The sequence below is a fragment of the Dipodomys merriami genome, unplaced genomic scaffold (genome assembly GCF_024711535.1).
Source record: "Dipodomys merriami isolate MVZ:Mamm:240054 unplaced genomic scaffold, mDipMer1.0.p SCAF_11, whole genome shotgun sequence".
In the NCBI taxonomy this organism is placed as follows: Eukaryota; Metazoa; Chordata; class Mammalia; order Rodentia; family Heteromyidae; genus Dipodomys; species Dipodomys merriami.
The window spans coordinates 22,690,833-22,713,654 of record NW_027202382.1 but is presented as its reverse complement, the minus strand read 5'-3'; the positions used below and the strand labels follow the sequence as shown (position 1 = coordinate 22,713,654).

The 22,822-nt window shown below is 40.4% G+C and overlaps 1 protein-coding gene across 3 annotated transcripts; it reads right to left on the bottom strand.

Moving 5' to 3' along the window:
* Window positions 1-1,278: 1,278 nt before the first annotated feature.
* On the bottom strand, window positions 1,279-14,624 carry LOC138819508 (protein NipSnap homolog 3A). 3 transcript variants are annotated; one of them, XM_070011046.1, is made up of 6 exons: window positions 14,520-14,624; window positions 10,754-10,964; window positions 8,573-8,731; window positions 6,668-6,817; window positions 1,974-2,060; window positions 1,279-1,884 (listed from the first exon to the last, which is right to left on the bottom strand). In XM_070011046.1, the coding sequence occupies exons 1-6, from the start codon at window positions 14,577-14,579 to the stop codon at window positions 1,808-1,810; spliced, it is 744 nt and encodes a 247-aa protein (XP_069867147.1). In that variant the 5' UTR covers window positions 14,580-14,624; the 3' UTR covers window positions 1,279-1,807. The 3 variants fall into 3 exon arrangements, with proteins under 3 accessions (XP_069867147.1, XP_069867155.1, XP_069867162.1); XM_070011054.1 differs by lacking the exon at window positions 1,974-2,060; XM_070011061.1 differs by lacking the exons at window positions 1,279-1,884; window positions 1,974-2,060 and adding an exon at window positions 3,840-5,816.
* Between the last annotated feature and the right edge of the window lie 8,198 nt (window positions 14,625-22,822).

Below are 22,822 nucleotides of genomic sequence, written 5' to 3'. Positions count from 1 at the left end.
GGAAATAAGCCATAGGAGTTAAATGAAGGGGAGTTCCCTTGTGCTTCTTCACGTATCATCAAAAAGATCTAAGAGGAAAGCCCTCTTCCTCTGACGCTCAAAGGCCTGACACTGCTACATTCTGAAGCAAAGTGTTAATCATTGGTAGTATTTTAGAGTTCATTAAAAAATTTAACTTAATTAAATCTGAATTCTGAATTGGTAATGTATGGGTATGTGCGTGTAGGGTAATGGAATAAGTAAGACTTTTCTTGCTTTCTGAAGGCTTTGAGCCTGAACTTCCCAAGCACTGGGACTCAGCTGTCTCAGCACATCCATGTAGCCTCGAGACTGGGTGCACATGGTTGGTCTTGTGTAGCCATCCTTGGCCATATGTCTCTTTTGTCTACAGAGGACATAAACAGGGACCACTGAAGGACAAGGAGGAAGTGAGGGGGTGGTACCATTGCTGGACAGTCAGCTGCTATTGGAGGTCAGGGTGATGGCGTGCTGCAGCCGGCAGACAGAATATGAAGCTGTGAACAGATCAAAGCTGGTGATGCTGTGCTGAGAGTGGATGCTGGGTGAAAGATGTGCTGTTATGCTAGAGACTGCTGATGCTGTTAATGCCAGTGATGAATCTATGGACAGAGAGCTTTGAATAAACATGACTTTCTTTTCCACCTTGCTGGACATCTTTCCATGGCCTGCCTGAATCAAAGGAGAACCTGAGGAGAAACCTTGGTAACACGATATGTTAATGAGTTACTGAATTCCTAAATATTTCATATAAATGTGAAATGTCTCTAGACTCTTTGAACTTTAGAGGCATGGAAAAAAACACAGAAGCTTGTGCCTGTGTGTGTCTGCCTTCCCTGACTAATGCTCCCCAGGGAGCTCTGAGTATGAAACCTAGTTTTAGAAGGTTGAGGAATTCAATAGACTGGGGATTCAAGATATTTCAAGGAAAATTCTAGAACATCTGAATCAGTATGAAAGAAATTTTCCTTCTGGGGTTACCAGCATGCTATTTTTATGCTATAACTCGACATTTACCATAAAGCTGGCAAATTATCACAGTGTCACTACAGCAAGACAGTAAGACCTCTACAAAAGAGAATATAAAAATGAAATATGAAATATTTCCCATGAACTATCATAGTAGAGATGGCTGTTTTTGTTAGGGCATTTCCATAGTCACACAGATCTGTTAAACACAAATGTCTCAGGAACTTTGTGAGTGGCCCATGGGGAAGTCAAAATTATTAAATTGTAAATGAACATACTTCAGCAAGCAAGTCAAGTCTTCTCTAGATTTTTAATGCAGTGATCTAATTATAAAAGATCCAAGTAGATTAATGTAGTTATTAAAGTGAAAACCATAATGAATACAGATGATACATATGAGAATACACTTTTTCCAAAGTAATGTACTTGGTCTAACACTTGGATGGAAATCTCAGAAAAATAAAGCTGATGAAAAGATACTGCATGTAAATAATTTAAAAATATTGCCAGGCAAAAGAAGGTAAAAATCACTATTTGAATATAGAAAATGACATAAAGGATTATCAAAGTACAAAGTATCACAGGAGAAGCATTTCTAATGTATAACAGATACAGGGGGAAATGAACACAGCTGTTCCCTGAAGTGACTGGTGATGACAAGAGAGAGAGGGGGCTTTAAAAAAATGGAAGGACCCCAGTGACTTTACTTACTACCTCCTTCAGATCATAGGGAAAACAATCCTCTTGGGAGAGCTTAAGCACCATTCACAGACACATATTAATGTCAGGTTAATGTAATGCTTGGTATTTAGATAGAAAACTATTTCAATGGTGAAAATGATGTAGGTATCAGAAGCATATTCTGCTGAGTCTCCAGGTAGTTGACGCTTTCCCGAACTGGAAAAACATTCCAGAAAAGGCACATAAAGTTACTGGCTGAAACAGATTTGTTCTAAAAACAATCTATGCCTAGTGAAATAACTTACCAGCAGCCACCACCCGGGGGTCCTCGTGAGACTGGTGTCTCCCTGCAGCACGACTATCCGCGTTCTCATTCCACCAAAGAACGTGAACTGCACAAATACACCTTATTTTTAGATCAATTTCTTTATAATTGTGTGTGTGTGTGTGTGTGTGTGTGTGGTGTGTGTGTGTGTGTGTGTGTGTGCGCGCGCGCGCACTGGTCCTGGGGCTTGAACTCAGGGCCTGGGCGCTGTCCCTGAGCTAAGGTCCTACCACTTGAGCCACAGCTCCACTTCTAGCATTTGTGATGCTTAATTGGAGATAAAGAGTCTCACAGACTCACCTGCCTGGGCTGGCTTTGAACCATACTTCTTATATCTCAGCCTCCTGAGTAGCTAGGATAATAGGAGTGAGCCACAGACACCTGGCCTAGCATTGTTTAGTTTTTAAATATGGGGTCAGAACTCTGGGAAAAAATTGTGTACATTAATCAAATGAAACCAAAAGCTGAGGGGAAGTAATATAAAATAGCTAAAACAAAATTAAGATGAGGTGCACATTTCATTACTTCCTTCTAGACTGTCTCATTAAAACAGTAGATTATTAAAAAGTTGTGTTTTCCATAGGAAATTAATGTAGAAAACCAAAAGCTTATCTTCACTCTTTGTTAATATATAACATTTTTCCTTTAAAAGAAATGACTAAACCAAATCATGTTCTTACTACACATTATGCTTACTACCAGTTAAATATCATCAATGTGATAATATTCTGTTAATGTTATTTTTTGACTAATACATATAAACATTAACCTTGTACATATTAATGGAATTTCATGAGATGCTGATAATGTTACATGTGTGTGTGTGTACATGTGCATGTGTGCATGTCTGTGTGTATATGTGTGTGTGTTCTGGTCCTGGAACTACCACTGAGGGTCTGGGCACTGTTCCAGAGTTCTTTTTGCTCAGGGCTAGCACTCTACCACTTGGGCTTCTGCTCCACTCCACTTTATGCCTTTTGGTAGTTAATTGGAGAAAAGAGTCTCATAGAGGAAATGGCACTGTGGCTCAAGTAGTAGTGAGCTCACCTTGAGCTGAAGAGCACAGGGACAGCTCCCAAGCCTAGAGTTCAAGCCCCAAGACCCACCAAAAAAAAAAAAAAAGGAAGATTTATGCTTAGTCAGGCGCCGGTGGCTCTTACCTGTAATCCTAGCTACTCAGGAGGCTGAAATCTGAGGATTGCGGTTCAAAGACAGCCCAGGCAGGAGAGTCTGTGAGACTCTTATCTCTAATAAACCACTAGAAAACTGGAAGTGGCACTGTGGCTCAAGCGATAGAGCGCTCACCTTGAGCTCAAGAGCGCAGGTACAGTGCCCAGGCTCAGAGTTCAAGCCCCATGACCGAACAAAAAAAGAAAAAAAAAAAGTCTCATAGACTTTCCTGCCTGGGCTGGTTTCAAGTCAGGATCCTCAGATCTCAGCCTTCTGAAAAGGTAGGACTCTAGGCCTGAGCCACTGGTGCCTAACAATAACACTATTTTTTAAATGGTTATATGAATTTGTTCTTATCTACATAATATCTTTTCTACCAGCCCTTTATTGCTGGTAATGCATATTATTCCCAATATGCTTTTATATATACTTACATTTTTTAATAATTGACATTTATGATGCTAGCCAAAAAGGTTGTAGAAAATACATTAAAAAAGTAAGAGACAATTCTAATTTTATTACCCTCAAATAACCATGTTTTTCTATTTTGTTGTTGTTTCCATATTTATATATTGATGTGTGTACTTATGTTTATACATCTATACTCTCATAGTATGTATGCTTATATATAGAGAAAATGTATACATATATATGTATATATATATATATATCTTTTTTTTTTTTTTTTGTAGGCCGTGGGGCTTGAACTCTGGGTCTGGGCGCTGTCACTCAGCTCTACAACTCAAGGCTAGCACTCTACTACCACTTGAGCCACAGCGCCACTTCCGGTTTTCTGTGTGGTTTATTGGAGATAAGAGTCTCACTGACTTTTTTCTGCCCAGGGTGGCTTTGAACCGTGATCCCCAGATCTCAGCCTCCTGAGTAGCTAGGATTATAGGCATGAGCCACCGGCACCCAGCTAGAAAATGTGTATTTTTTATGTTTATATATTTATACCCACACAGTGTATGTGTGGCTGCTTATATAAAATACAGGATGCACGTGAGGCATACATATTTCTACTTGTGCATTGTGAGCGTATACATTACTCAAATGGGGTCCTGCCACATTGTTTCTAGTATTTTCTTATTATAAACAAAGCTGACATACACTTCAATATAGCAGCATCTACATGTGTGCCCATAATAATGACATGGTCCATGACAGTGACTAGCAACATTTACTGGGGAGTTGCTATGTCCTAGGCCTACCTTTAAGTATTCTTCATGTGTTCATTTATTTGAGCCTCCTGATAGTGTAGGTGGTAGGTTACTATTTCCAGTTTTATGAGTGAGGTTACTAAAGTTTAATGAAGCTAAAGTAAGTTACCCAAAGTTTACGAAGTTATGAAGTGAGGGAATTGGGATTCTAACTCAGACAATGTATCCTTTGCATAGTATCATTTTTGTATTGAGAATAAATTTATGTTCAAAAAGTCTACACACATTTTTGGTATGTTTTTCTTATAAAAATATCTAATGATATATCTATATGTATCTTCATTCTGGAAAAATTAAGAGAGAAACTTTCAAAACCTTTAATTTTGTAATTCAAATGTGTCTACTTTATATTTTACATCATTTCAAATGTCTTTTGTGCATGTGTGTGCTTGCATGTGTGGCCTGTACTTGCTAAGCTAGTGCTCTATCAATACAGCCAGGCCTCCAGTTTTTCCTGGAAATTTCTTTCCTGTGCAAGCTAATGCTACACATTCATGAATATTTCCTAGAAGTAATTTTGACAAGGACAACAAAAATAAAAGCTTTTTGTTTATATTGTCAAATTTTTGGAAGGGAAAATTAAGCCAATGTGAACACTAAATGAGTACTTTTTTCTGGACAACTTTTTTTTGTTTTTGTTTTTTGTCGGTTATAAAGCTTGAACTCTGGTCCTGGGCGCTGTCCCTCAGTTCTTCAGCTCAAGGTGAGCACTCTACCACTTGAGCCACACTACCACTTCTGGTTTTCTAGTGGTTTATTGGAGATGTGTCTCATGGACTTTCCTGCTCGGGCTGGCTTTGAACTGTGATCCTCAGATCTCAGCCTCCTGAGTAGCTAGGATTACAGGCATGAGCCACCAGTGCCTGGCTTCTGACTTAACATTATACCTATTTAGCTACATGTAAACTACATAAAAATGTTATTTAATTATTGCATTAACCTGCATCTTCCTTAAGCTACCTGTACATTTTTTTTGTATAAAGACTCAGTTTTCCTTTTGCTTTGAAGTTCACATAATAGTGATTTGGGGTATGTGATAGTTGAGCTTTTATATAATAAGATCATAAAATTAATATTTTCAATAGTTTAATTTTGGCTTAGTTTCATGTATGCTATTATGTAGGTTCACAAATATCCTAACAATTGCACAACTGCATGTTTTTACACACTGAATCCATAATGCATTTTATTTTAGCATGACATAAACATCAAATATTTTTCTCTTAACCTATTTTTTTATCTTGAAAATACATTGCTTAGATATTCTAATGATTTTCTTTGATTAAATGGCTAAGACATAATTTCTGGATAAAGATCAGGAGCCTGGCTAGGTGCCAGTAGCCCAGGACTATAAATCTAGCTAGTGAGGGGGTTGAGAATCAAAGGATCATGGTTTGAAGCCATCCCAGACAGAAAAGTCCACAAGACTCCATCTGCAAAATTAACCAGCAAAAGCAAAGGTAGGTATGTGGCTCAAATGGCAAAGCCAGCAATCAAAGCAAGTGTGAGGCCCTGAGTTTAAACCTCAGTACCAAAAGAAGATGAGTTATTTGCATGTGTCAGGCTTGGATCTCTGTTGAACATTCAGGTAGGGAAGTTGAGGAAATAAAAGGATACAATGACTCTTTCAAGTATTTTAGTAGCTCTTCCTAATCATTTATCCTAGATAAACATTATACACATTTTTTAAAGAATTTGGCAGAAAACCTCAGAAATTCTTACTGTAATTTCTTTCCATTTTAATAGTTAAGTGCTCCAAATATATTTAATTAAAAATTAAAGTATGTATGTACGTATCTATCTAACCAGTCTATTCACTCATACAGGGTGGTATAGATGATAGTATCTATGCATATAAATTGTTTCTAGTCTTTTTATATCTGTATTCCTGTGTTATTTATATATGTGCAACATTACTAGTAGTAATGGGTAACTTTTGTTCACTTGGATTTCCATATATTTTTAGCATATAGTACATTTTCATTCATAAGTTATCCCTCTAACTCAAGTAATAGTATTTTTGGGGGGAAAATCAAGGAAAGTGTATTTAAGAAGAAAAAGGAGATTAGAAATAATATTTTCTTAGTTTCTGTGTCTAAATAGAACTTCAGAATTTGAAATAGACCATAGAAAGTATTAATATTCTAAAAATGAAACAGCTATAAATTAGTTTTGTCAAATCTCCATGTTGCAAAGAAACCTCAAAAATTTTCAGTAATAATGAAAAGATATAATGCAAAAAAGAGAGAAAACTGAACTAGCACACAATTTCATAGAAATGTACCTCTGTTGAGCGCTCCATATTCAGTGTGGAAAACACCAATGAGTTTAGCATAGCCTAGATTGACATGAGCATTAATTGTCCTTTTAAACGCATCCCCCCACAGAGCTGGACCTCCTGGTTTCATCTGAAAAGTAGCCAGTTCATAGACACCTGGAATAGGGAGCAAAAGAATCATTTTACAGAAGAGATTCCAGCAATTTTAAGTCAGTTTTGTCTCTGGAGGTGAAGGCTAACCTTCTGCACACATATTTGAAGGATCATGTTTATGCAGTTATTGCTTCTTCTTCTTCTTCTTTTTTTTTCGGTTGGTCGTGGGCCTGAACTCTGGGCCTGGGCGCTGTCCCTCAGCTCTTTACCTCACAGCTAGCACTCTACCACTTGAGCCACAGCACCACTTTCGGCTTTTTTTTTTTTTCTGATTATGTGGTGCTGAGGAATCAAACCCTAGGGCCTCATGCATGCAAGGAAAGTGTTCTACCACTGAGCCACCTTCCCAGCCTCTTATTATTTTTTTAACTTATTCTTTTTGCTTGCTTTTATGTTTAGAAAGTTCTTGTCCATGTTAAGTCTTACTTGTTAAATTTCACAACAGAAGGAAAAAGGCCTAGAAGCTGCATCGAAGCTATTGTGTGAAATGTTTTAAACTGTCCACTCTGTTGATGTAACAGATATTGAAAATTTATAGTGAAATAGGATTTTTGAGTCTCTTAAGTCCACTAGATAAGAAATTAATAAGAGAAATATCTTCTGATTTCTTATTCTTCCTCTCTTTCTCTCCCCTCTCTCTCAATTTTGATAGGACGTATTTTATTTTTTGAAGGAAAATAACCTGAAAAGAAAATTTGTAGGGTTAAGTGGTTTTTTGTTCTTCTTTGTTTTTCTGATACTACATCCTAATATCTAAACAACACTTGAAAAGTTTTTTACCTCTAGCCAGAAGTATGGACTAAGATGGAGAGATAGAACTAGGATATAAATAGATGAAACAAGAAATAGGAAAATGCAGAAATTCAAACTTCTTATAAATCTAAAATAAAGTACAGAATAAGTGATAAGAGGAATAAAAATTATAAAAAAATTAAAACTGGTTGGATGTGAGAGGTTCTTTACATCAATGAAAAGTAAAATCAGCAATAAGACCTAGCTTAAGGAATTATTATCAAACAGAAATAAGAGAGAGGAAGATAAAAATGTTAGATTATAGTAACATAGCTTAATAGTTTTGGTTCATTCCCACCAATTTTTAAGCAAAGATAAACCTAATGTTTGAGATTAATTACAAACTAAGTGTAGTGACTTCCACTTATAATCCTAGCTATTTGGGAGAGACAGTGATGGAGAAGATTATAGTTAGAAGTCAGCCAGGGAAAAAGTAAGAAAATGAAAAACAGGGCCTGGGAGGTGCGTGATTATCATCCAGCTACTAAAGTATAAAGAACAGGATCACGGTCCACAGAAACCTGGGTTAAAAAAGAAGACCCTATTCAAGAACTAATGAGAGCAAAAGCATAAGGAATATGACTCACGTGGTAGAGCACTTGCCTAGCAACGGCTAGGTCTTAAATTCAAATAATAAATAAAAGTCACTAAAAAGTTATCATTTGGAGAAAATATTTTATATTTAAATGATTACTTCTATATTATGTAGGTATTTTTCTACAGCATAGTTCAGCTTTACTAATATATAAAGATCTCAATTTGGAAAATTTCTTCAAACTTAATTCCCAGTTATTTTTTTAAGGACAAGCTAAGAGCTTCCATTTGGTTTCATATCAACCATCCTTGTAGGCTACTTTATGCAAAAAAGGATTAGTTCCCCATCCCTAGTGGAACGTTAAGTTTTTCACCACTTAAGGTTTAGCATTTTGTTCATCAAAACAAAAATTAGTTAGGAGGGAGACTTACCTTCTTTTGGAGGTTTTCCTAGTTTGCACCAAGGGACCAGATAAGTAATCTCACTCTCTTGTTTATCAATGAGAGGTAAATTTGGAAGGAGGAATTGTTCTTGCCATTCTTTATCCTGAGCCAAGGCTTTCCTAACTGCAGTTCGATGAGCAAAGTTATCTATGGGAGAAAAGCAAAAAGAAAAACAATTCAACTTCAAAGCAACTGTATTTCTCTGGATTTTATCCAGTCCAGCAGAATTCATCCACAGCATTTAGGAATACTGTGGAGGTAGTTTGGGTCCTGGCCTCAGATGCCCTGGCAGGTCCAGAGCTACTGATTTCAGAGTCCTTATGCAGCTCATGGGCCAGAGGTTCATATTACTGAAACAAATACTGTATTTCTTTTGTACTAGTAGGTGGTCAAGCCAAATAGTTACTAATAGGAATTTATGAGACTAATAGTGAAAATTGATACAGTTTATGTTGGGGATAAGGAGTAACACAAATCTTACATCTTAAGTGATATATCAGTACATTTTAGATTTCCTGGAAAGTCATATTGTAACAACTTGTCTATCAACATTCTAAGTTGTGTTCTATTACATGATGGAAAATTCCTCAAGTTGTCCGTGTTAGGTATGGAATGGTAGATTATTTAAATTAATTTAATATATAGTGAATTATTTTAGGAATGTTAATTTTGACATTGATGATCAAATCCTAGATGAAATTATTGAGTTCTTTGGACACTGTGATGTGGACTGTTAGGACTAGACATAGGGTTATCTAACATCGTAGGGATTTTTGTTACTGGTTCTCTTTCCTCCAGGATAGGTAGCTTCAAAATAGGAAGAAGTTTCTCTAATTGCTTCTCTTTTACCTTCACAGAGTAGTATGATAGATTTCCTTGAATATCTGAGGTACAAAATACAGCAAAAGTGGTCTTTAAGCATAAGAGAATTTTTAAATCCCAGAGTTGAGTGAGCCATAAAACTTGACTATCATCATTTACTTAAAACCTCAAATGTGTGAATTTTGTCTAACAAAAAGATAATATTTAACCCTAGCTCTGTCCAAATTCCTTTTTGTGATTTTTGTGCACTTGGGATTTTAAAAGAAGTGCTTTAAGTTTTGCGTAAACCAATTTTCCAATAAATGATCCTAAGATTTGTCTAGGCATTAAGGCTAAGAACTGATAGTTTACTCCTGTAATTCTAGCTACTTAGGAGGTAGAGATCTGTAGATCATGGTTTTTAAGCCAATCAGGGCAGGAGAGTGTGAGATTCTTATCTCTACTTAACCACCACAAAGCTAGAAGTACAGCTGTGGCTCAAGTAGTAGAGTGCTAGCTCTGAGCAAATAAAGCTCAAGGATACTATGCAAGTCCTAAGTTCAAGCCCTCAGATAGATAAACACAGAGAAAGTATTCTGCAAATTTTGTTTAGCTCACCATTTAAGGACTTGATACATGAGATTATATATTCCCATTGATGACAATTTAATAATTTGAGCAGTGTTGTTCTGGACCACCGAGAAGAGTAATCAATGTATTAATTTTACTCTTCTGGTGTTATATTGATTTTGTGTGTGCGTGTGTATATGTGTGTGCGTCAGTATTATGGCTTGAACTCAGGGCCTACGTGCTGTCCCTTACTTTTTTCTCCCAAGGCTGTGACTCTGCCACTTGAGTCACAGTCTGGATTCTAGCTTTCTGGTGGGACTTGGAGATAAAAGTCTCATAAACTTTTCTGCCCAGGTTGGCCTAAAACTGTGATTGTAGAGCTCAGCCTTCTGAGTAGTTAGAATTACAGGCGTGAGCTCTGGATATCTGGCTCTACATTGCTTTCTAATAGCTATACTTCATTAATGAGTATCTATAGTAATACAGAATTCAAGAACTATGTGTTGGGGGCTGGGAAGGTGGCTCAGTGGTAGAGTGCTTGCCTTGCATGCTTGAGGCCCTGGCTTCGATTCAGCACCACATAAACAGAAAAAGCTGGAAGTGGTGCTATGGCTCAAGTGTTAGAGCCCTAGCCTTGAGCTGAAGAGCTGAGGGACAAAGCCCAGGCCCACAGTTCAGGCCCCACAACTGGCAAAAAAAAACCCCAAAAAACAAAATGAACAAACAAAAAACTACGTGTCATGTAACATCCAACAGAACAAATATACCTGTATGGAACACAAACTGTGTGATGCATACCATATTTCCAGATATGAAATACTGTGTTCATTCTGCCTCCAAACTCTACACTCCAATATCCAACCAATTCAGAGTGAGCTGTCCGAAGGTGAACATTTTTCTTAAAATTTTCCAGGAACTCATTCATCTTTGAGGACTTAAGATAATAGGTCCGAAATTCATAGAATGTTCCATCATTTTGTCTGGGGCCTGTAGCAAAGAATGCACATGCCTGAAGAGAGATAAGGTAAACTTAAATATTTGGGGAAAGGTAGGACATGCAATGTTCAGTTACAACCACATCTGAGTCTAGAAACAGGGGACACACAGTAGATTGAAATATCCATGCTTGTACTTCTAATTGCTTCTCTTTTACCTTCACAGAGTAGTATGACAGATTTCCTTAGACATATTTATGTAGAGATGTCAATAAACATAACCACTACCCAATACTGAATGTATAGCTATTGTGAACCAGCAGGCATTCTCTTTTAGCCACATATTTATGAGTAGATGCTCATTAGAGGGTGTGGGTGTTCCAATGTTGTTCCTTTATCTGAGAACAATTGGGATTATTGCAAATTTTGCAATTATGCAGTAAAAATTTTTACTCGATAATGTATTCATCTGAATGAACTTTACTAATTCTGTTTGCATGTCTTTTGGCAATCATGATAAAAGTATGTTTTACCAGAATTTTCTTAGGTTCTTTAAAAATTAGAAATTGCTGCTAAAGTCAAAGAATCTCCTATATTGAGTAAATGCAGAAAATTCACTGATTAAAAGCAGATATGAGATGTAACTAATGCAAGACGATGCTATGTGTTAACTGCATTGTGATATAGTGGTAAAATACACACAAGCTGAAAAAGGAGACTTCAAGCAGAACTGTGTGAGTCAGTATTAGTTTCAAAAGACAGATGCAGTATCAAGGTCATCTTTAAGCCTCTAATGACATCAGGTTACGGACCATTAGTTCCTCCTTCTGTAATAGCTGTTTGTTGAGTATGAAAAACTTTAATTCATCATTCACTAGGAATTGCTTTCCCATAAATTATTCTCATTAGGAACTGCTTCACCATAAATTATACCACAAATTGTGTATGCGTGTATGTGTATACACACATACACACACACACATATGCCATTCTAGTTTACAGATCCATCTAATGTAGGTTAGGTTAGCATGCACCCATTTCCTGAAGCTAATGACTCCAGAAAAATCTTTTAAATCAGTTTAAAATCTTTTAAAGCAGTTTATGGTATCTACAAAGCTGTGGTCAAATTTAGGGCTTACTTTCACTACCTAGTTTGCATAATGAAGGTATTAGCTTTTATTCTGATATATTTTTGTCTACAAAACACAGTTATATAAGTTTTACCTTGTAGTATATAAATCTTAATGTAACCATGTAACTTGAGTTTATTCCATTTGGTGTCTTACTGTCCCAAATAAATGAGCTTGTCATCAAAAACAATCGCAATTGGTAGGCACTCTTAATGTTTTAAACTACATCCTGATAGGTTGTTATTAGAAGAAAAAAAAAAAAACAAACCCAGCCTACTACCTATAGTTTTTAAAGACTGTGAATAACATAAAAAAATGAATCCATGGGCATATGGAGCAAACTTTGCTCAGGTTGACTCAAGTAATCTGTGTTTGGAAAGAGACATAAATGGCTAAATAGGTACTATTTTTTTTATTATAATCTTTCCCCGGATAATAATATGAGAACCTACAATGAGAGATAAGGACAGGGGAGATAAGGGCAGAGGTTGAGAGTGGGATCATTTTGTTTTGTTAACAGGGCTAAGAACCGAACCGAGGCAGAAGTCACCAATGTCTGGCACTCCCTTATTTGTTCTTTTTTTTTTTAATTGTGAAAATACTGTACAGAGGGGTTACAATTACATGGGCAAGATAGTGAGTACATTTCTTATCAAGCATTGTTGCCTCCTCCTTTGTTTCCCCTTCCCCTCCCTGCCCATCTTCCCACCCTCTCCCCCCACAAAGTTGTAAAGTTCGTTTTTCGACGTAACCACTTGTACTTCTCATTGTTGCAATGGGTCCACCTGTATCCCTATTTAAACGGTTTGTTTTTTCCCTTCCCCTCCACAAAGTATACCAACATCAAATACAGTGAAAGCAGGGGTTATACTGTGGGGGAGGGACATACAAAGCAACAAAAAAAAATCATCTTATAAATATGTTAGAAACAATCACATGAAAGAAAAAAACATTTGAATCCTTATCTTGGGGTTCATTTCGCCTAACATCAACTTATCTGACCTTTTCTGCTTGACTCAGACATATACTAGTTATTGCAAATAAGGGAAACCATGGGACCTATGTTTCTTTGAGCCTGGCTAACCACTTAATATAATTTTTTCCATGCCTTTCCATTTCCTAACAAATGGGGCAATGTCATTCTTTCTGATGGAGGCATAGAATTCCATTGTGTATATATACCACATTTTCTTGATCCATTCATCTACTGGGGGGCATCTGGGTTGGTTCCATATCTTAGCTATAGTAAATAATGCTGCAATAAACATAGTTGTGCTGGTAGCTTTAATGTGGTAATTTGGGTAAATGCCCAAAAGTGGGATTGCTGGGTCATAGGGGAGATCTATGTGGAGTCTTTTGAGGAACCTCCATACTGCTTTCCAGAGTGGTTGAACAAGTGTACACTCCCACGTTTCAGTTCTTAATAATAATAATCCATGGATAAGAAACGTGAGCATTCTAAGTTCAGAAAACAATCGGCTAGGAGGTTACTAACTCTTGGCCTCGGCCACTGTGGTGAGGATAAGGACTGCAGCTCTCAGCAGGCCAGCGCCATTATTAGGCAGCTGCGTCCACCAACCGCCACGAAAGCGCCTCTCCGTGGGGAGGCGAAGGCCAGCTTTGGGCTCACTTTACAGATAGACCGTGTCCGACGTGAGTCCCTCATCTAAGGAGACACTCTTCTCTTTCAGGAGTTTCCTTCTCAGCTGGGGTGGGGGAGGGGGAGATACCGGCCCGGGAGCCCCGGGACGCGCCCCCCACCCCGGGACGCGCATGCGCCCCCACACCCAGGGACGCGCCCCCCACCCCGGGACATGCGACCCCCCACCCCGGGACGCGCCCCCCCCCACTCCGGGACGCGCCCCCCCACCCCGGGACGCGCACACGCCCCCTCACCCCGGGAGGCGCCCCCCACCCCGGGACGCGCCCCCCCACCCCGGGACGCGCACGCGCCCCCCCACCCCGGGAGACGCCGCCCACCCCGGGACGCGCTCCCCCACCCGGGACGCGCTCCCCCACCCGGGACGCGGCCCCCCACCCCGGGACGCGCACGCGCCCCCCCACGCGCCCTCCACCCCGGGACGCCCCTTCCACCCCGGGAGGCGCCGCCCACCCCGGGACGCGCCGCCCACCCCGGGACGCGCCCCCCACCCCGGGATGCGCCCTCCACCCCGGGACGCGCTCCCCCACCCCGGGACGCGCCCCCCACCCCGGGACGCGCTCCCCCACCCCGGGATGCCCCCTTCCACCCCGGGAGGTGCCCCCCACCCCGGGACGCGCCCTCCACCCCCGGATGCCCCCTTCCCCCGGGAGGCGCCCCCCACCCCGGGACGCGCCCTCCACCCCGGCCACTCCCGATCCACGATCCGCACGTCGCTCCGCGCGCTACCCAAGCTGGGGACGGCCTCGCGCCCCGCCCCTTCCACAGGCCCCCCCCCGCTCCCTCCCGCCCCACGCGGCCCCCCCTCCACCCCAGGGAGCCCGCTCCCCCTCCCCCACCTGTGGCGCGAGCACCCGCGCGGCGAGCGCGCTGGTCAGGCGGCCGCGGAGGGCGAGCATGGCGAGGCCGGAGCACCGGGTCTCCGAGGAGTGACTGGCCTTCTGGCTTCCGGGAGGGGGCGGCGCGGGGCGGTGGGCGGGACGGGGCGGGGCCTGGGCGGGGCTCTCGGAGGGTCAGCCCCGCCCCCGCCGTCATGGCAGGGATGCTGTGGTCGCTGGGACACACGCCCTGGAGTGTTTGGTCCCGTCAGATGCCAGCAGGGATGGTAGATCTGACCCGGGCAGCTTCCCGGGCCGCCTGTCACTGGGCTCAAAGGTCAGTGATAGAGAGTGGAAAAGGGAAGTGTGGCGGAGAGTCCCTGAGCTGGGAGGAGAGGCGCCTGGGGGTGTGTGCTGTGCAGGGCTTTGCAGGTAACCTCGTGGAGGTCAGAGACCTGGAACCGACCAGCGACCTTTCACCTTTACCTGCGGAGTACCTTTTCCATCTTTCTGACCACCCTGGCAAGATCTCTTGAGAGGCTTTGAGATATCGATATACCTATAAATCAGTATATGTCTATATATCCATATAGATATAGATATCTATAAATATCTATCTATAGATATCTATATCAATGTGTTCGATGCCAATATCCTATATATGTATTCTTTGACACATAGAGGCTTTGATATATATGTGTATACACACATATGTATGTTAACTTTTTGTGGAGTTCAGAAGAATGGGGGCTTGATGTGAAATAAAAATGCAAGCAAACCTGGGTGCTGGTGGCTCACACCTGTACTCCTAGCTACACAGGAGGCTGGGATCTGAGGATCAAGGTTCAAAGCCAGACTGGGCAAGACAGTCAGTCAGAAGCTTATCTCCAGTTAACCATCAGAAAACGGGAAGTGGCACTGTGGCTCAAAGTTTCCTTCTCTGCTTCTTTACTTGTACTTGCTGGAATGTGGCTGTAATGGCTGAGTCCATGAAATATTAAGATAGATGATGATGGTGGAATAGAAAAGGAGTCTCGATTTTCTGATGTCTTGAAATTGCATACTAGCCACTGTAATCTTTCCTTCCTTAGGTCTGTATTACACGAGAAATTGCTTTATAGTGTAAGACTGCTGTTACGTGGCTTATATCTGTGATCTTAATATGAGCGTGGGTGTTTCTTCTCACCCCATTTTATATGGTCTTCATTTTCTTTCTACCATTTATGAGTCACCCAATTAATTCCCCTGAACATGACTTTCCTATCCATAGGATTAAACCTGTGAGCCAGCATTATCAGCTGCGTCTTTGGAGTCATCCTCTCAGGACTCCTGGTTGTCTTATTGCAGAGGGGCTTTCTTGTTCTCTAATATGGCATGGCACTGATTCTGAGTTCTCCTTCCATGACAAACCAGCTGTTTTGCTTTTTCTTTACTCAAGTATTCTGGACCTTTGTGATATTTCTGGGCAGCAGGGTGATAAAGGTGGAGCAGCCGCAGCCAGCCCTGGGCCTCTGACAGCTAGTATGTTGACACAGCATTTAGGCCTTGGCCATTGTTGTTTTACTTTCTTTATTGCCTACCAGCTGTTGCCCTGGTAAATTTCACCCTGGTGACTGATCAGGCTGGTATTAAAGGGGGTGCTGTGATGCGGGGCAGCTTCCTTACTCCCACCCCTGCTTCTCTTGTCTGTCTTTGTGTTAAAAGCCTCAGAAAAAGGTGGATAAAACCACTGGAGAGAAAGTCTTTATTGGGTGGATGGAAGGTGGAGGTGTCTGCTAGCTACTCACAAAGCCAATTGAACAGCTTGCTTATGTAGTCAGTGGAAGAGGGGAGGACTGTCTGCACCAATAATTAATGGCCCCTCACGTTTCAGCCAGTCATGTACAGTCCATTATGCAGATCCGTGTTTGCCCACCTGCTGCAGTTGTGACAATTGGACTTCCATGAGCCCCCTGCTGGGGTGGGGGACAGAGGGGGAGGAAGGGTGTAGTGCCTTCTGGAGCTAAAGTCATGCTTTGGGTGTTGGCAGTCTGTTTAGCAACCTGGTTTGCTCTAGGCAACAGGGGTAGAGGAGAAGGAGAATAGTTTAAAAGCTATTACTTTTAGAGTTTAGAATTTTCAGGCCCCAACATCTCAGCCCATTTAAAAGAAAAAAAAACTTTCAAAAGGCTGCAGACATAAGGTCTTGTACATCTCATTGTTGCAATGGATCCACCTGTATCCCTATTTAAACAATTTGTGTTTTCTCTTCCCCTCCACAAATTATACCAACATCAAATACAGTGAAAGCAGGGGTTATACTGTGGGGGAGGGACATACAAAGCAACAAAGAAATCATCTTATAAATATGTTAGAAACAATTGCATGAAAACAAAAACATTTGAATCCTTATCTTGGGGTTCATTTTCCTAACATCACCTTATCTGATCTTGTCTGCTTGTCTCAGACATATACTAGTTATTGCAAATAAGGAAAACCATGGGACCTATGTTTCTTTGGGCCTGGCTTACTTCACTTTGGCGGAAGGGGGGGTGAGGGGGGGAAGGGGGGTGGGTAGGGGGTGCTGGGGGAGGGATGGGAAGGGGAAACAAAGGAGGAGGCAACAATGCTTGATAAGAAATGTACTCATTACCTTGCCCATGTAATTGTAACCCCTCTGTATGTTATTTTCACAATAAAAAAAGGCTGCAGACAACAAAGGCTTATCAGTGACAATACTTCAACTGTATTCGACCATGCTCTAACAGTGCTTCACTTCTGTCCTGGTGTGTGATGTCCTAGGGAAAGGTGGGTCAACTCCTTTGCTTCATGGTTTGAAGGGTATAAAGTTCTACACTGGGACTCTTTTCTGTTTTTTGTAAAGGCAATGTTTTATTGTATAATAAGTTCTATAAGAAACTCACTGAAGTTGGAAATGCTGTTTCTTTGTTTGAGAATTATTTCTTACTCTCTGGGAAACCTGATGCACTTTGGGAAGCTGCTTCTCCCACCCTGCCCCCTCCAAAAAATGTGTCATTCTCAGTAGATTCATCTGGCAACAGCACTGAAAATTTACTCTTCTTTAAATTGTTTTCATGTGGAGCTCAAGATGTTATGCTGTTGGGACACAAGGCCTCTAGTTGATCCTCTGATTTTCTTTACCAGTTCTTCTGTTTACTTTTTTTGTTTTACATTTTTTGTGGGGTATGTGGCACAATTTAATCTCACATAGAAATATAAACTTCTACTTTTACAGTATTTACTCTCAAGATCTGCCCCCCCCCCTTTTAACACTTTCCTTGGAATATTTTTTTTCCTCTTCACGAAATGTTTTCTATTTGCTTTGCCAGTTCAATATTCTATCTCTCTGGAAGTAATAAGTATTTAAAAAAATAATAAATTATTACAATATCTTCTTTTTCATTTGACTTTTGTTACGTTTTCTATCTTGGTTTATTTCCTACCTTTAGTACCAGAATTTTCCCTAAAATGTGTTCATTTGATTCTTGGATTTGACTTTACAATGACCTGTTAAGTAGTGGGCTTCACTGTACAATTTTCTAAGTGGGCTCTTTGAGGGAACCCACCCTATTTTCTTAGTAGTTCCCATGATGTGGTAGAGTATTGTTTGCCTTAAAAATATGAAGTAAGCCGGTGGGCGCCGGTGGCTCACGCTTGTAATCCTAGCTACTCAGGAGGCTGAGATCTGATGGTTCAAAGCCAGCCCAGGCAGGAAAGTCCGTGACACTCTTATCTCCAATAAACCACTAGAAAACCGGAAGTGGTGCTGTGGCTTAAGTGGTAGAGCGCTTGCCTTGAGCTGAAGAGCACAGGGACCGCGCCTAGGCCCAGAGTTCAAGCCCCCACGACTGACCAAAAAAAAAAAAAAAAAATGAAGTAAAAGAGCCAGGCACTGGTGGCTCACGCCTGTAATCCTAGCTACTCAGGAAGCTGAGATCTGAGGATTACAGTTCAAAGCCAGCCTGGGCAGGAAAGTCTGTGAGACTCTTATCTCCAATTAACCACCAGAAACAAAAGTGGCACTGTTGCTCAAGTAGTAGAGCACTCACCTAGAGCTGAAGAGCTCAGAGACAGCACCCAGGCCCAGAGTTCAAGCTCTACAACCAACAGAAAAAAAAAGTAAAGATACGCAATGTGGAATTCTATATTCATTTTAAGTATGAATAGAATGTTAGTAGAATATATTATTAGACATACAAGTTTCAAAAGTTTAATACCACATGCCACATGCTTGCTCCTAAAGCTCTGTGTGTGTGTGTGTGTGTGTGTGTGTGTGTGTGTGTGTGTGTGTGTAAGACCTATGGAGAAACTTCCCATGTCCTCATGTTCTATGTGAGATATATGCACATTATTTCAGTTTCCTGTGACTGAAGGGAAGGCCCTGGCCATCTCAGTATTTGCTAGGTTGTAATTCACTGAATTATTTGTTTAAGTTTGTTTCTCACATTCTTGCATGTGGTTGACATTTCAAGGTTAAAAAAAATCACTGTTGTAATATATAGATGTAGCAAATGCACAACAGTGTTTTATTTCTTATTCCTTGAGAATCTAAAGTAGGTTTTCCTAGTTGTCAAGCAGTATTTTTTACATGATGAATTAAGGCTTTTCCTACCCCTTGGCTTTACCATTTTTCTACAGATTTATCATGAAATGTCTCTAGCAGTCAGAAAGGCAGAGGGAATTCCCAGAGGAAAATACAGAGGGCTGTAGAGAAAATGAATTATATTGAATCAGGATCATCAAAATATAAAGGCATAAGCCAAGACACTGGTGGCTCAAGCCTGTAATACTAGCTACTCAGGAGGCTGAGATCTGTGGATCATGGTTTGAAGAGAGCCTGGCCAGGAAAGTCCATGAGACTTTTTCTGAATAGTTTATTTTGGAGATATCTCAAGTGGTAGAGCACTATCCTTGAGCAAAAAGCAGCTCAGGGACAATGCTCAGGCCCAGAGTTCAAGCCCCAATACTATGCACATCTCTTGATGAAATAGTCTTCTTTATTAAGGTGTTAAATGACAAAATCTAATAGCTGGTGTAAGAGAATTTTTAAGTAGTGTCGAACATAAAAGAAATTTGGGTGTATTTTCAACGACTAGAAGTAGAATTGGGCAGTATTTAAGAATTGTTGTGGCTTACATGTCACAGGTTCTGATAATAATGTTGTTTATTTACTGGTAAGAGTAGATACAACATTTTGCCTATGTAAGTTACCAGACCCTCTGAATACCAACAGTTGACTTTCCTGGCTTCATGCCCAGGATGCTACACACCCTTGCTTTAGGATACATTCGTGGAAATAGAATTACTGGGCAATAAGGCATGCTTTATTTATCTGTCCTAAATAGTGCCACATTTACAATCTTCAAACCTGTATATGAGGATTCTCTAGCAATCTCATAGAATTTGATGTGAAAGTGCATTTTTATGCTTCATATAAAAATTGGTATCAGTTGCAATATGATAGATTAAGAAGTGGTAAAAAGAAATAATCTACCTGTTTAATTTTGTCTAAAGGTCAGGCTCATGCAATTGTGTAGATGGAAGCAGTAGTGGTGGGTCCAATGCTGACCTTGATGAGATTAGAGGACAGATGTGAACCTGGGTACTTTCTTTCATTAGAGCTACTTTTAAATGCCACTAGATGGCGGCATAGCTTAACTTTCCTTTCATTGAAGGTGTATCCACCTATTTTTGCTGGTTTTATGTTGTAATTTAAACTTATGAATATGAAGAGAATTAATTTACAGAAATTTTATAATAACTGATTATGTATCAGAGAAAAATATTTCAGGAAATTGAGTTACTCTGATAATGTTTTGTGAGTTGCCTTACTTTTATTTATTTGTCTGTTTGTTTATTTATTTATTTATTTTTGCCGGTCGTGGGGCTTGAACTCTGGGCCTGGGCATTGTCCCTTAGCTCTTCAGCTCAAGGCGAGCGCTCTACCACTTGAGCTACAGCGCCACTTCCGGTTTTCTGGTGGTTTTATTGGAGATAGGAGTCTCACGGTCTCTCCTGCCCGGGCTGGCTTTGAACCGCGATCCTCAGATCTCAGCCTCCTGAGTAGCTAGGATTTCAGGTGTGAGCCACCAGCGCCCGGCTTGTCGGTTTGTTTATATTGTGCCAGTTCTGAGGCTTGAATGCAGGGCTTGGTCACTGTCCCTGAGTTTCTTTTAGCTCAAGGCTAGCACTCTACTACTTGCGCCACAATGCCACTTCCTCTCTTTTCTGAGTAGTTTTTAAAATTAGAGATTCACATCTTAGGGACTTTCCTGCCTGGGGCTGGCTTCGAATTTCAATCCTCAGCCCTCAGCCTCCTGAGTAGCTAGGATTACAGGCGTGAGCCACCAGCACCCTATAATTTTTGCTATTTATAATAGGCAACTTTCAATAAAAGTAAAAACCAAGTTTCATTCAATATTCCTTATGGTGTCCTCCTGATCTCACTAAGTACTTGTTAAGCATGTTTTGTGCTAAACATTGCTGAACATGCTGTGCAGATGGAAAAAGACCAAATCTGTGAACTTTGCAACCTGTGGTCATATTTCTGCAGCTAATGTCTGCTAACATCCTTGTTAATAAGACTCAATGACAAGAAAGTTTATGAACATTCTAATGTTATGGTATAAATTAATTTAAAGTGGTTTCTACATATAGGAGCAACTTTTAGTATTAAAACCCATGAACATTCACTATACACACACATATGAAACATTTTTTAAGATATCCTGTTGTCTTTCCTAAGGCTTTTGTATAGGATAGTACATTTGAATAACAATGACATTTAAAAACCTGTCAGCAATAAATGCAATGCCTAATCTAGGCATTGCAAATTTTTTCCTTTGAATAATTTCTATGCCTGATGGTAGAGTTGGGAATTTTTTTTTTATTAGGAAAGCATTTTTAGAACTTTTGTAATTTGTTTCAATTTTCTTCATTAAGTATGGTGGTTTCTATCTCTCCCAGCCGTAACTGGACACACCGTCTATCTTCACCTGCTCACACACGCCATGGCATTTTTCATGAACTTCTGACCGAGCATTCATTATCCAATGCTGTCCAACGTATCTATTTGTCTTCATCTCTACAAGGTGTCACACAAACTACTATTCGTGTGTGTGTGTGTGTGTGTGTGTGTGTGTGTGTGTGTGTGTGTGTGTGTGTGTATGTGTGTGTGTGTGTAGGCACTTGAACTCAGGGCCTCATGCTGGTGCTCTTCTACTTGAGCAATATATCCTCCCCCTCCCCTTCTGACTCTTTGGTAGTTAATTGGAGATAAGGGTCTCACAGACTTTTCCACCCAGTCTGGCTTTGAACTTTAATCCTCAGATGTCAGCTTCTAGAACACCTAGGATTGCAGGCATTAGCCATGGGTACACAGCAGAAATAACTCAAAGTCAAATTATATCTCTTGGAAAACAAGGTTGACATACTTCTTTTCCAAAAAAAATTATTTATATTTTTAATTGGTGGTTCTAAGGCTTGATGTCAGGCCTTGTGCTTGCTAGCTAGGGACTCTACCACTTAATCCTTGCCCCTACTCCTTATATGCCTTAAAAATGGTTTCTTCTCAAGACCACACTAAAGCTACCAGCACAACTATGTTTATTGCAGCATTATTTACCATAACTAAGATATGGAACCAACCCAGATGCCCCTCAGTAGATGAATGGATCAAGAAAATGTGGTATATATACACAATGGAATTCTATGCCTCCATCAGAAAGAATGACATTGCCCCATTTGTTAGGAAATGGAAAAACTTAGAAAAAATTATATTAAGTGAAGTAAGCCAGGCCCAAAGAAACATAGGTCCCATGGTTTCCCTTATTTGTAATATCTAGTATATGTATGAATCAAGTGGAAAAGGTCAGATAATGTGATGTTAGGAAAATGAACCCTTAGATATGCATTTTAATGTTTTTTTCTTTCATGCATTTGTTTCTAACGCATTTATAAGATTATCTCTTTGTTGCTTTGTATGTCCCTCCCCCACAGTATAACCCCTGCTTTCACTATATTTGATGTCAGTATAACTTGTGGAGGAGATGGGGAAAAACAAGTCGTTTAAGGATACAGGTGGACCTGTTGCAACAATGAGAATTACAAGTTGTCATGTCGAAAACGAGCTTTACAACGTTGGTGGGGGAGGGGAGGGGAGGAGGATTGGGTGGGGGGGGAGGTTGGGAAGGGATGTGAAGGGTAAACAAAGGAGGAGGCTGCAATGCTTGATAAGAAATGTACGCATTATCCTGCCCATGTAACCCCTCTGTACAGTATGTTCACAAAAAAAATAAAATTAAATTTAAAAAAATGGTTTCTTC

Excerpts from the sequence above, each read along its gene's own strand:
- LOC138819508 (XM_070011046.1), bottom strand. The coding sequence starts at position 14,579 with ATGCTCGCCCTCCGCGGCCGCCTGACCAGCGCGCTCGCCGCGCGGGTG. Across the intron at positions 10,965-14,519 it reads CGCGGGTGCTCGCGCCACAG|GCATGTGCATTCTTTGCTAC; the intron begins GTGGGGGAGGGG and ends ATCTCTCTTCAG. Across the intron at positions 2,061-6,667 it reads ATATGGAGCGCTCAACAGAG|TTCACGTTCTTTGGTGGAAT; the intron begins GTACATTTCTAT and ends GTATTTGTGCAG.